This window comes from Boleophthalmus pectinirostris, unplaced genomic scaffold (assembly GCF_026225935.1).
Source record: "Boleophthalmus pectinirostris isolate CB_2022bp ecotype Guang Dong unplaced genomic scaffold, ASM2622593v1 HiC_scaffold_11, whole genome shotgun sequence".
Lineage (NCBI taxonomy): Eukaryota > Metazoa > Chordata > Actinopteri > Gobiiformes > Gobiidae > Boleophthalmus > Boleophthalmus pectinirostris.
The window spans coordinates 18,090,490-18,104,034 of record NW_026570994.1 but is presented as its reverse complement, the minus strand read 5'-3'; the positions used below and the strand labels follow the sequence as shown (position 1 = coordinate 18,104,034).

The 13,545-nt window shown below is 40.9% G+C and overlaps 1 protein-coding gene across 1 annotated transcript in view; it reads left to right on the top strand.

Moving 5' to 3' along the window:
- plcd4a (phospholipase C, delta 4a) overlaps positions 1-13,545 on the top strand; it is a 40,567-nt gene that overhangs the window by 19,248 nt on the left and 7,774 nt on the right. Inside the window, exons 9-12 of the mRNA XM_055165818.1 lie at positions 1,226-1,378; positions 2,958-3,125; positions 10,892-11,048; positions 12,926-13,042. Coding sequence (XP_055021793.1) covers positions 1,226-1,378; positions 2,958-3,125; positions 10,892-11,048; positions 12,926-13,042 — 595 coding nt within the window. The remainder of the gene's footprint in view (positions 1-1,225; positions 1,379-2,957; positions 3,126-10,891; positions 11,049-12,925; positions 13,043-13,545) is intronic.

Genomic DNA, 13,545 nt, shown 5'->3' with positions numbered 1-13,545 from the left:
TGTCCTCTATCTATCTCCTCCTCTCTTCTATTTCTATTTATTAATCTCTTTCTCTCTCTCCCTCACTGTCTTTCTCATCTCATCGTCTTTCATCTTTTTCCTCAACTCCCTTCCCTCTCTCTATCTATTTCCCTCTCTTTCTCCTCTCTCTTCTCTCTCTTTCTCTCTCTCTCTTACCTTTCCTCTCTTTTCCAATCTCCCTCTTCTCCTCCTCTATTTGCCAATGTCCTCTCTCTCTCTTCTTTCTCTTTCCTCTCTGCTCTCTGTCTCATTTCCTTTTGTCTCCTCGCTCTCTCCCTCTCTCTCTCTCTCTCTCTCTCTCTCTCTCTCTCTCTCTCTCTCTCTCTATCTATCTATCTCCTCCTCTCCATCTCTATTTCCCAATGTCATCTCTCTCTCTTTCTCTTTCCTTTCCCCAAACTCCCTTCCCTCTTTCTATCCTCTTTGTTTCTACTCTCTGCCCCTCTGCCCCTTTCTCTGTCTTTCACCCCCTCCTCTCTCTCCCCCTCTCCTCCTCTCTCTCTCTCCCTTTCTCCTCTCTCTTCTCCTCTATCTTCTCCTCTATCTCTCTCTCTCTCACCTTTCCTCTCTTCTCCAATCTCCCTCTACTCCTCCTCTAATGTGCCAATGTCCTCTCTCTCTCTTCTTTCTCTTTCCTCTCTCTACTTGCTCTCTCACTTCCTTTTGTCTCGTCTCTCTCCTGCTCTCTTCCCCTCTCTTCCCCTCTCTTCTCTTTCCTTCTCATTTTTATTCACTTTTCACCAACTTCTCTCTTTTCTGCACCTCTCCTCCTCTTCTCATCTCGCCTCGCTTCTCTCTTCTCTCCTCATTCCCCATCTCTGCGCTCTCTCATTTTTTCCTCTCTCTCTCTATTTCCCAATTTCCCAATCTCTTTCTGTCCCTCTCACTCTCTCATCCCTTTCTTCAATCCCCCCCTTCCCTCTCTTGATCCCCTTTGTTTCTACTTTCTGCCCCTCTGCCCCTTTCTTTCTCTTTCTCCCCCTCCTCTCTCTCTTTGTCTCTCTCTCTCTCCTTCCCTTTGTCCTCCTGTCTCTCCCTTTCTCCTCTCTCTCTCCCCTTTCTGCTCTCTTCCAATCTCCCTCCTCTCCTCTATTTACCAATGTCCTCTCTCTTCTTTCTCTTTCTTCTCTCTGCTCTCTTTCACTTCCGTTTGTCTCTCCTCCCTCTCTCCCTCTCTCCTCCCTCCCTCTCTCCTTCCCTCCAGGTCTCGCCCTATCCCGTGATCATGTCCATAGAGAACCACTGCAGTGTGGAGCAGCAGCGCGTCATGGCCCAGTACCTCACCCTGATCCTGGGGGACAAACTGCTGAAATCTGCCCTGGACGGACGGCCTCCCATCGGGCTGCCCTCGCCCCACGTGAGTCTGTGTCCTCAAAACCGCCTTTCACAAACACATCTCCTCGCTAAATGATATCATTAACTCGACGAAGCGTGTACGAGTTATTTATAAATGTCCAATTATATAAAATTATCACGGGTCTGACCGCTGTGGTCAAATACACGCGTCAGGAAAGTGAAAATAAACTGGTGTATAATATAAAATGTGGTTAATAACTTGTGCATTGTAGGGTTTTTTAAAGGTGCCCTGTGTAACTTTTCTGTTGGAGGGTCCGTCACCTTCTTGTTTCCACGGATACATCATTGATCGGCCTAAAATGTTCCACAGTGTGACATTAAACAGCTCTACTTTACATTTATTCCGAAACACGTGGTTTTCTAGCTCAAAAATATCTAGAGAAACTGTGAGCGGTGTCGCCTCGGCCACAGATCTGACCTGTAACTTGGTCCGGTTTGGTCTCCATGACGATAGGAAGGTTTAATGCCACACTGTGGAACATTCCAGACAAAGCAAAAACATGTTCATGGAGAAAAGCATGTCACGGACTCTTAAGGAAGATGATTTGTTTCATCAGAGTTAGAATTTTCTTTGAATTTTTTTAACTCTGAAAAAAAAGTTTGAATTATTTTTATTCTGAATTTTACTTGCTGAAATTTTAACTCAATTTCACATGACTCCAGATTCACTTTTAGCCCGGCGAGGTACTTCCGGTGGCTCTGGGCCGATTGAACATGTGCAGAAGTTCTCACGTGATCTCTTTGACCAATCAGGGCGAACGATTATAAAGCGTTTTTTAAGACAACTGAAGGATTTTGAGCTGAGAAAAAGTTTATGATCTAAAAATAGGTCAAAATCGCCACAAAATCCGACATTTTTGAAAGCTGTAGGTGCCCTCTCGGCTGAACACGAACAGTTTGTGATTACATTGAGCTCTATGGGAAAAGCAGCAACACAATCCAGTTATTTTAATAGATCCATGAGTTTAACAAAAACTTTTAGTATCACAGCCATGATTTAGCCTTTATTTTTTATTGAACCGTATCGAATTGTTTTAAAATATATCGTATCGAACCGAAAGCGCTCCGTATCAAGGTATGTATTGTGTCGGCAACTTCTTAACGATACCCAGCCCTAGTGAGGCGTGAGTGCCACCAAGTAAAAGTCCAATGAAGTGGACCAAGACAGTTTACTCAAGTAATAGTGAAAAAAATTTTGAGGAAACTCCAACTCAAGTAAGAGCAGTTGTAAAGTGTGACATCTGTTTTAGAATTTAAAGTTACTGTAATCGGAAGGACACATTATCATTTAGTCAACAATATTACGCAAAAGCATGCAGAGGTAGGGGCTTTGTGCGTTTGTGGTTGAGAAAAATGTCTGTGCTTTGTCTAAAAAGTTCAAAGTTTGATTTTTGGCTTGTTCTGTTTTGATGCTTCGCCCAATCAGCTTCAAGTTTTCAGTGTCGAACTCAAATCAGGAGTCCTACACGTATCACAGAGCCTGTTTTTATGGAACATTTTAAGGACTTCCGCCCAGTCAAACGATATATTATTTAGTTTTGGATCGTTAGTCACTGTGGCGTTCTGTCCCTGTGTCGTAGGAGCTGAGGGGCAAGATCCTGGTGAAGGCCAAAAAGATCGGGGGTCTGGAGGAGAGCTTCTGTGGTTTGGGGGAGGACTCTTTAACGGCAGAGGTCAGTGATGAAGACGACGGAGGAGAGCTCGATGAAGACGGTATCCACAGAGACAGCCTGCGACGAAGAGTCATGGTGAGTCTGAGAACTTTTTCCAGTTAAGTGGCTTTTACACAGTTATCAACTCAAACTGTACGACCAAATCTCAGGGTTTAAAAGTTCACAGCTTGCGATTCATGTTCTCACACTATACAAACAACTTCAACAGAGTGAAACCCTCACGAGAGGCGACTGGATTTCAAACAGGTCTGATATTCTTGCGACCTACGATTGCCGATTGGGAGCTGGTCGTCAGGTATTACCGCATTTTTCAGACTGTAAATCACTCCAGAGTATAAGTCGCACAAGCCAAAAAATGTGTAATAAATTAAAAAACATATATAAGTCACAGTTTTTGAGGGAAATGTATTTTATAAAATCAGAGACCAGGAACCGACATTTCATCTTAAAAGGGAAGTTCTCGTAAAAACAAGAGAAGAGAGAACAACAGACTGTTGAGACTGACAGACTGAACAGGAGCAGCAGATACTGACACAGTGTCACAAACTTACATCATACCAGAGTCCTGCACCGATGATTTGACGCTGAACCTTATTTTTGGGCTCTTCTGGTAACTTGAACTAATTAATGAGGCTGTTAATCCGAAAGCACATTTTTAAACAAAGATTACCGATTTTGACAGATTAAACTCCCAAAATACTAACACTTTCATTGATTAAACTCATTTTATTAATTACTTAAATCACCTAAATCTGTTGTTACATAAAAGGAAAAAGGAGGTGTTATTGTTTTCGATTTTGTGTTTAAATGAATAATGGAAAAAAACGGAAACATCGGATAATGGCCGTTTCCCATTTCCGTGGACTGAAACTGCGATGCTGGACTGAACAGGAAGAAACCAGGTCTAAACCAGGTCTAAACCAGGACTAAAACAGGACTAAACCAGGTCTTAAACAGGATTAAACCAGGTCTAAACCAAAACTGAACCAGGTCTAAACCAGGACTAAACCAATCCCAGTCTCTGTCCCGGTCTCCGTCCCAGTGTGATCCCAGACCAAGACCAGAATGGGACTGAGACCAGGATGAGACCAGGACAAGATCAGGACTAAGACCCGGGACTAGATCGGGACCAGACTGGGACTGAGACTAAACCAGGACTGAGACTGAGACTGAGACCGGTTTTGGAGACAAATCATGAAGAAAATATTTGTGTTTTCATTTTCTTATTTTTGGTTTTATATTGCAAAATGAATAAACGAAAGATACACGGATTGAAAACATATCTGCAATTTTATTTGTGTGAACGAAAACAAAACACAGGAAACAGCATTATAACATAGATCAGAAAATAAGGTGTTGTTTTGTGTAGTTTTTGTTTGTTTTTGTTGAGTTTTTGCCCGCTGACAGTTGGTCTCTGTCATCACTCGTGGTCGTGTTACTGTAGACTGACGCGGGTAAAGACGAATGAGGAAAGGCGTTTCGTAAAGTGTCTCGTCTCATGAAAATTTGAGCCGAGTTCAGCAGCGGCAGCAGCATCAGACTGTGGTGTTGGATACAGAGCTCTGTTTACACTCAGGTCAGAGACACTGGCCCAGGACTGCCCTCACAACCACCCCAACTGCCCCCATCTGCCCCCAACTGCCCCCATCTGCCCCTGCGCACCTGTGGACTGGGATGACCGACCAAACAAGGGGATACACTGAAACATTATCCAAAATTCAGGTTGTGTAACTTTTCTCGTGAAGGGTCCATCATCTGCTTATATTTTTGCTTGCTTTGAATGTTTCACAGTGTGGCATTAAACCTTTCTGTCATCACGGAGACCAAACCGGGCCCGAGTTACAGGTCAGATCTGTGGAGAGGCAACCCAGCTCACAGTCACAATGCTTTTTTTGTTTGTTTTTCTTGGTATTTTTGAGCTATAAAACCACCTGTACTTGAATAAATGTAAGGTAGAGCTGATTAATGTCACACTGTGGAACATTTCAGGCAGAGCAATGGCATCTCCATAGAAACAAGCAGGTGACGGACCTCCAACCAAAATGTTACATGGTGCATCTTTAAAGACTAAAGTGCGCATGACAGGATAGGCTACTCGTTTCATTAAAAATATAAATAAATCAAAACTTTACACACACAAAAAAAAATGTGTTTTGTTTCCCATAGTTTTAACACTTTTGGTGAATTTTGTAATTGTTTTTCCTGGTTGGACATGGGCAGTAGAGGTAATTCCATAATTGTTACCTATTGGGGTGTGCAAAAATATCAAAATGTTGATATCTTGTGTTGTTTAATGTGATGATACAGTATCGATATATCGCAAGAGTATTTTATGGTATATTTTACTAAATTATTTAGTTTTGTTGCTTGTTTTGTGGAAGGAAACTTGTTTGTGCGACACGTTTGACATTTTCACTGTTTTGATGATTAAAATGTTTGTGTTTCATATGAACTTTGCGTAAGACTTTTAGTATCACAGACATGATTTAGAAATTATTTTTTATTGAACCGTATCGAATTGATTTGAAATATATATCATATCGAATCGAAAATGCACTGTATCGAGATATGTATCGTATCGGCAACTTCTTAATGAAATCCAGCTCTAGTTACCTCGTAGTCATGTGACAATAACCGAAATATCGTGATATCGTATCGTCAAAAGTCTCACAATAATATCGTGGACCATCACAAAATATATCGAATCACAAGTTCCTTTGCTTAAATGCATGGTGTTATAGAAGCAACAGCTTATAAATGACGGAAACTACATATCCCATGATTCATTTCAGCGCAGACGACATGACGAAATACGTTTTTGACTTGAATTCTTGGGATTGTGATGGAAATAATTCACACCAAAATCTTGTCAAGGTATTTTAAAAGCAAAAAAGTGTCCTGCCTACAATTATATCAGCCTCTTTAAAATATCTTAATAAATATCGTACCGAGAGAGTTGGATATCGTTACGTCTCTATTACCTAGCATTCATAATGTAATAAAACAAGGGCCAAAAGTCGTGTAAAAGTTTATTTGACAAATAAAATAACATCTTTATTTTCTCAAATGGATATTTAACTGTCAGAAAATTGTGTTCCTTGCGCATAAATTGTCATAAATGGAGTTTTGTGACGACATAGATAGAGGGATTCCTTTTTAGACAGCTTTTTTCTCAACTCAAACTGCCACTTAACTGATGTAAAACCATAAATAATGACCACAATACTATCCATCAAACCAAATCAGACTTAGAAAAACATGAAAACCTGTCGTACGCGCTAGGGATGCGCATGATTAATCTATAATTGATCATTAAGAATTTCATCGATTACTTTAATTTTAATCGACAAACTGAATGTAGGTTGCTGTGTTTATCGTGACCAAACAGGTGTGTACATGTGTCTCTGCACTCAGAAGAAGCGAGACACAAACAGTCTGAACGTACCGAAGCACAAATGTGTATTTAACGATGATTTGTACAAGAAATTCCACGCTTTCCGTTGCGTTCGGGACAAGTGTGAGTCCATGTGCACAGTGTATAAAGCAGCACATATGTTTCTGTGTCCAGTGGGAAAAAGTTTTTGCCAGGTGAGAGTCGCGCAATGTCGATGACGAGTCCCCACCCTCCCCCCCGTACGGTGTCCTGGTTTTGACAAACGCAAATATGGTCACACTAACCTGTATTCCACTGAGTCATGTCTTTTAATCCAATAGAAATTGACCGCATCAGCGACACAAGAGCTGTAGTTTTATCTTCGCTTAGTTTATGTAAATTAGCGATGCAGTTTTAAGTTTCGTTTCTGTGAAAGTTGCGCAAAACTGAATTAAACACATTATAATGTCAAACGGGCTGATGTGGCTCTAGAGTCGTTACGGTTTATTTGTTGTAAAGTAGAATTTATTTATGCACATTAGTAGTTAGGGCTGGGTATCATTAAGGAGTTGCCGATACGATACATACCTCGATACACAGGCCACGATACGATACATGTGTCGATACAGTGCACTTTCGATTCGATATGATATATTTCAAATCGATTCGATACGGTTCAATAAAAAAATAAAGGCTAAATCGTGGCTGTGATACTAAAGGGCTTTGTTAAATCACTTCTTATGCAAAGTTCATATGAAACACAAACATTTTAATCCTCAAAACAGTAAAAATGTCAAATGTGTCGCATAAATGAGCTTCCTTTCACTCCACAAGCAAAAAAACTGTAGCACTGTAACAAAATAATTTAGTAAAACACACCTAATAATACTCTTGGTAAAATATCGATACAGCAGCCCACGATATCGATACTGTATCATCGCATTAAACGATACGATATTCCGATATTTTTGCACACCCCTATTAGTAGTGCAGATAGTAATAATAATAATGATCATTTAATTTAGAAGGAGAGTACAGGCCATGCTTTATGAGAAATTTTCAATGTCTATCTTTGATTATGCTAATTTCTTTTTGCTTTATTTGTTTTGTTATAGTCCCTATCAATAGAAGCTTTGAAACCACTACTGACCTCGGACAGCCAACAAGCAAAATGACAAGCCACGACATGGAGTTGGCAGACGACAAAAACAGTAAGACACAAGGAGCACAGAAAAGGGTAAAAAGGGGAGCACCAAAAATAGTAAAACTTTACTACGAAGGACAAACTTGTAATATAGTATTTGATGTATGTGCTCAGATTACTAGTAGAACGATTAATTACTACTGCTTTAACACGAAATGCTCCCGTCTCCCAAATTTTGTTACTCTCTGCTGATTCTCAGCTCTCACGTTCTGACTCCAATAATTGGGTTTGATTGAAACCCTAAAAATTTATCCATTGATTAAATAGAGATAAAACCTTCCTGAGTATGTGCTCCTGGTCTCTTATTTTCGCTGTCCGAGTGTCATGTATTGATTATGTACGATGTTATTCAAGTATATTGTGTTGACAAGAATCTGGGAAATGTTATAAAAGAGCTAAAGCTAACAAAATTTTTTTGATTAATATAAAAACGTTAATGATTAATCGATAATCGATCGTTAATTCTTCCGACGATCGATTAAGAAAATTTCATCGAATGCCCATCCCTAGTACGCGCATTAACTACCCCGTTTAACTTTTATGGGGTTTTTTTTTCACAAAATTATAGGCCACACGATTTGTTTCATATACCCTGAAAAATGAGTCTTTCTCCCTCTTCAAAGCACAAAAAGTAAAAGAAAGTGTATAAAGTGTGATAGATGACAGTGTGTATAGGCTGGGTGTGCTGGGGTGAGTTCTCTCTCGATAAGGGAAACCCGATCTGACCGTGTGGATAATTGAACTCTGTAATCACCACTCGTAATGACACAGCCTTAATGTCCCCGTCCATTCACTCACAATAAACTTCACTGTTCACATTTGGAAACAGCACGTCTTAGATTACAGTTGTACCAGCACTGTGCTCCACGTAAACTCATTTTTATATCTATTTACTCGTGAAATTATGGTATTCGTTTTCATATATTAATTAGTAAATCCGTGTATCATTCGTTCATTCATTCAAAACAAAAAAAACTAAATTTTTTTTCATTATTTGTCTCCAAAACCAAAATGGAAAAAAAAAACAGATAATGATTCGTTTTTTCAGTTTTTTCGATTTTGTGTTTAAATGAAAGATGGAAAAAATGGATAACGGCCGTTTCCCGTTTACGTGACTTAAACTGCGATGCCGGACTGAACCAGGATTGAACCAGGACTAAAACAGGACTAAACCAGGTCTAGTCTAGTCTGGTTCAGTCCTGATTTAGACCTGGTTTAGTCCTGTTTTAGTCCTAGTTCAGTCCTGGTTCACACCTGGTTTAGTCCTGGTTTAGGCCTGTTTTAGTCCTGGTTTAGTCCTGGTTTAGACCTGTTTTAGTCCTGGTTTAGTCCTGGTTTAGACCTGTTTTAGTCCTGGTTTAGACCTGGTTTATTCCTGGCTTAGTCCTGGTTTAGACCTGGTTTAGACCTGTTTTAGTCCTGGTTTAGACCTGGTTTAGTCCTATTTTAGTCCTGGTTTAGACCTGGTTTATTCCTGGCTTAGTCCTGGTTTAGTCCTGGTTTAGACCTGGTTTAGACCTGTTTTAGTCCTGGTTTAGACCTGGTTTGGTTCTGGTTTAGTCCTGGTTTAGTCCTGGAACATTCCAGACAAAGCAATAACATCTGTGTGGAGAAAAGCTTTTGACAAACCCTCCACCAGAAGAGTTATTCTTATTTATTCTTATTTTTCTTATTTATTCTTTATTTTACAAATCTACATGTATAAAAAAAAAACAGTATCCAAATATTCACTTTTGTGTTTTTGCTGACGACGCGTGTTCCTGTGTCACAAACTAAGTCCATAAGGAAAGCTCAGAGCAGTTAGCCTCATGTTTAGTAATGGTCACCTGATCTCCTGAGGTAACGCGGTCTCTGCGGGTGAGTCCAGTCCCGGTCCTGGCTGTGGTCTAGTCCTGGTCCTGGCTCAGACCTGGTCTAGGGAGGCCCTGTCTGTGGGTCTCTCCTGTTTCATCCTCACAGGTCGACGGCGGTTTTGGGGCGTCACTTGTTTGACGTTTACAGACACATGAGGATCTGATCCCGTCTGAGAAAGTACTCGGTCTAACCCCAACAGCAAATACAAGGCTCGAATAAAGTCTGAGAGGAGATGAGTTTGAGAAAAGGTCCAAATTTATCAGAAGTTTGACTAATCCATCACCAGTGTTGGGGAGTAACAGATTACATGTACTGGAGTTATGTAATCAGAGTACAAATTATGAGTAAATGTATTCAGCTACAGTTACTGTTTCAGTGAGTGGTAATTGGATTACAGTTACTTTGTTGCAATAAATGGATTACAGGCCGGTGTTTTCCTGTTTTCACATTTTGGGCTAAACCAGGACTAAAACCAGAACTAAAACCAGAACTAAAACCAGAACTAAAACCAGGACTAAAACCAGGACTAAAACCAGGACTAAACCAGGACTAAACCAGGACTAAACCAGGACTAAACCAGGTCTAAACCAGGACTAAACCAGGACTAAAACCAAGACTAAACCAGGTCTAAACCAGGACTAAACCAGGACTAAAACCAGGACTAAAACAAGAACTAAAACCAGGACTAAAACCAGGACTAAAACCAGGACTAAACCAGGACTAATAAACCAGGACTAAAACCAGGACTAAACCAAAAACCTAAAGGACTAAACCAGAACTAAACCAGGACTAAACCAGGTCTAAACCAGGACTAAACCAGGACTAAACCAGGACTAAACCAGGACTAAACCCAGGACTAAACCAGGAAAACCAGGAACTAAACCAGGACTAAAACTAAACTAAAACCAGGACTAAACTAAACCAAAACTAAACTAAACCAGGTCTAAAACCAGGACTAAAACAAGAACTAAAACCAGGACTAAACCAGGACTAAAACCAGAACTAAAACCAAAACTAAAACCAGGACTAAAACTAGGACCAAAATCAGGACTAAACTAGGACTAAACCAGTCTAAACCAGGACTAAACCAGGACAAAATCAGGACTAAAACCAGAACTAAAATCAGGACTAAACCAGGACTAAAACCAGAACTAAAACTAGAACTAAAACCAGGTCTAAACCAGGACTAAAACCAGGATTAAAACCAGAACTAAAACCAGGACTAAAACTAGAACTTAAACCAGGTCTAAACCAGGACTAAACCAGTCTAAATCAGGACAAAAACCAGAACTAAAACCAGAACTAACTTTTTTTTTTACTACGTTTTTCTCACATTTATCATTTAACATCGTTGCTGCAGTTCATCTGAATAATCCACATTTCTGTTGTTTTATTCTTGTGTTTCCGCAGAAGTCGAAGCAGCGTCTGTCCAAGGAGCTGTCGGACTGCGTGGTTTACTGTAAGAGCGTTCACTTCAGGAGCTTCAAACACTCCAGGATCCACTCCAGGTTTTACGAAGTCGCTTCTTTCACCGAGTCCAAGGCCCGGAAACAGCTCAAGGAGGCCGGTAAGAGACGGTTTAAAGGTCCAAAATGACACAGAACTGACTCTAATCCATTATTATTAGTTGGTCTACGTCTCCTAAACTCGACATGCTCTGTTCCACCTCGTGATGTCATGAAGTGGTAGTGTTTCATGTTTGTCTGATTCTGACTTTTTGGCGTTTTGTGGGATAAGTTGCTGTGGTCAGTAGTTTTACATCGGTTAAGTGGCATTTTGTGGATGAAAAGTTGAATCAGAAAGTACAAAAATACCAGGACTAAGCCAGGACCAAACCAGGACTGAACCAGGTCTGAACAAGGAACTGAACCAGATCTAAACCAGGGATAAACAAGGTCTGAGCCAGGACTGAACCAGAACTAAACCAGGACTGAACCAGGTCTGAGCCAGGACTGAACCAGGACTGAACCAGGACTGAACCAGGACTGAACCAGGACTGAACCACCAGGACTGAACCAGGACCAGGACTGAAACCAGGACTGAACCAGGTCCAGGACTGAACCAGGACTGAACTAGGACTGAACCAGGTCTAATCCAGAACTGAACCAGATCTAAACCAGGAATAAACAAGGTCTGAGTCAGGACTGAACCAGAACTAAACCAGGACTGAACCAGGTCTGAGCCAGGATTAAACCCGGACTGAACCAGGACTGAACCAGGACTAAACCAGGACTGAACCAGGTCTGAGCCAGGATTAAACCCAGATTAAACCAGAACTAAACCAGAATTAAAACCAGGACTAAAACTAGGACTAAACCAGAACTAAACCAAGACTGAACTAGGTTTGAACCAGGTCTGAACCAAGACTGAGCCAGGACTGAACCAGGACTAAACCAGGACTTATTTCTGAAACAGAATTCCTCTACCATTGACAATTTACACCCAAGAAAGTCATTTTTTCTGACAGTTTATACCTTCATAAAAAATAAACAAAATAAACGTGTTGTCATTTATTTTTATTTGTCAAATTATAATTACTGTGCAGTGGCCCCAGTTAAACCTACGGACACCAGGCAGTATGGAATAAAATCTGTTTATTATGTCCACTGTCTGTGTCCAACCAAGCTAAATTTTAACTTGTAAAAAGAAAATCTCTCTCTTTAAAGGTTGTATAGAGGATTTTTAAAGGGAAAAGAAATACAGCGACAGTCCTTTTTCAAATGTTGTGCATGCGTGACACCACCTTCCTCCTCCACAGCTCCCTCAGTACAAACACCTCCTCCCGCCTCTTTACTCTAGAAATCACGCTTGTTTACAGCCAGTGCGTGTTCAGAATTACTGTTGAAGTGACCTGTCTAGAAATAATTTAGCGACCGAGCGTCAGTTTTTAGACCCTTCGCCTGCTTCCTTCGCGCAATCGCTGGAAGGAACCTCCAAGAATCACCTCAGTTTGGCTTTGCTCATTTTCCCCTTCTCTTCTTCCTTCAGTGACCTCAAAAACCGACCTTCTTTTGCGGTGAACTGGTCCTGGATTCTCGTCCGGCATTGCAACAAACTTTAAGCGAACTGCGAGGAAGCGACAGTTTGAAAAAGCCTCCAAGAACCGCCCCATAAACCACATAATCCCCGCGCGCCTGCGAGTCCGTTACACTAGAAACGTATTGAGTTTGATTGACAATCTAACAGCCAATAGAAAATGAGGGAGCCTCGTTTTTTATTGGCTGATGTTTCTGTGGCCTCACTACGCCCACAGTTGATAGATTTTCATTCTTTTTTTTTTTTTTGGTCATCATAATTACAAGGCTGCTGTGTCTCTGTAATGGTATTTTAAACTTTCATTGACAATTTGAAACAAAAACAAAAAAATCCTCCATACAACCTTTAAGTATTGAAATCTCCATGTTTGTGTCATTGTTTTTATTTCCTTGTGTTTTTGTTTTGCAGGAGCAGAGTTCGTGTACCATAACGCCCGTCAGCTCACGCGAGTCTATCCCAGCGGCTTCAGAACCGACTCCTCCAACTACAACCCCCAAGAAATGTGGAACGTAGGCTGCCAAATCGGTAAAACAGGACTAAACCAGGACTGAACCAGGGCTAAACCAAGACTAGACCAGGGCTGGACAAGGGCTAAACCAGGACTAAATCAGGACTGAACTAGGACTTCAGCAAATCTTAAACCAGGGCTAAACCAGGGCAAAACAAGGGCTGAACTAGGAATAAACCAGGACTAAATCAGAGCTAAACCAAGACTAAACTAGCGCTTTAACCAGGAATAAACCCAGGACTAATCCAGGACTAAACCAGGGATGAACCAGGATTGAACTAGGACTGCAGCAAATCCAAACCAGGGCTAAACCTGGACTAAAACAGGGCTAAACCAGGACTAAACCAGGACTAAATTAGGACTAAACCAGGGCTAAACCAGGACTAAATCAGGACTAAACCAGGACTAAACCAGGGCTAAACCTGGACTAAAACAGGCCTAAACCAGGACTAAACCAGGACTAAATTAGGACTAAACCAGGGCTAAACCAGGGCTAAATCAGGACTAAACCAGGGCTTAA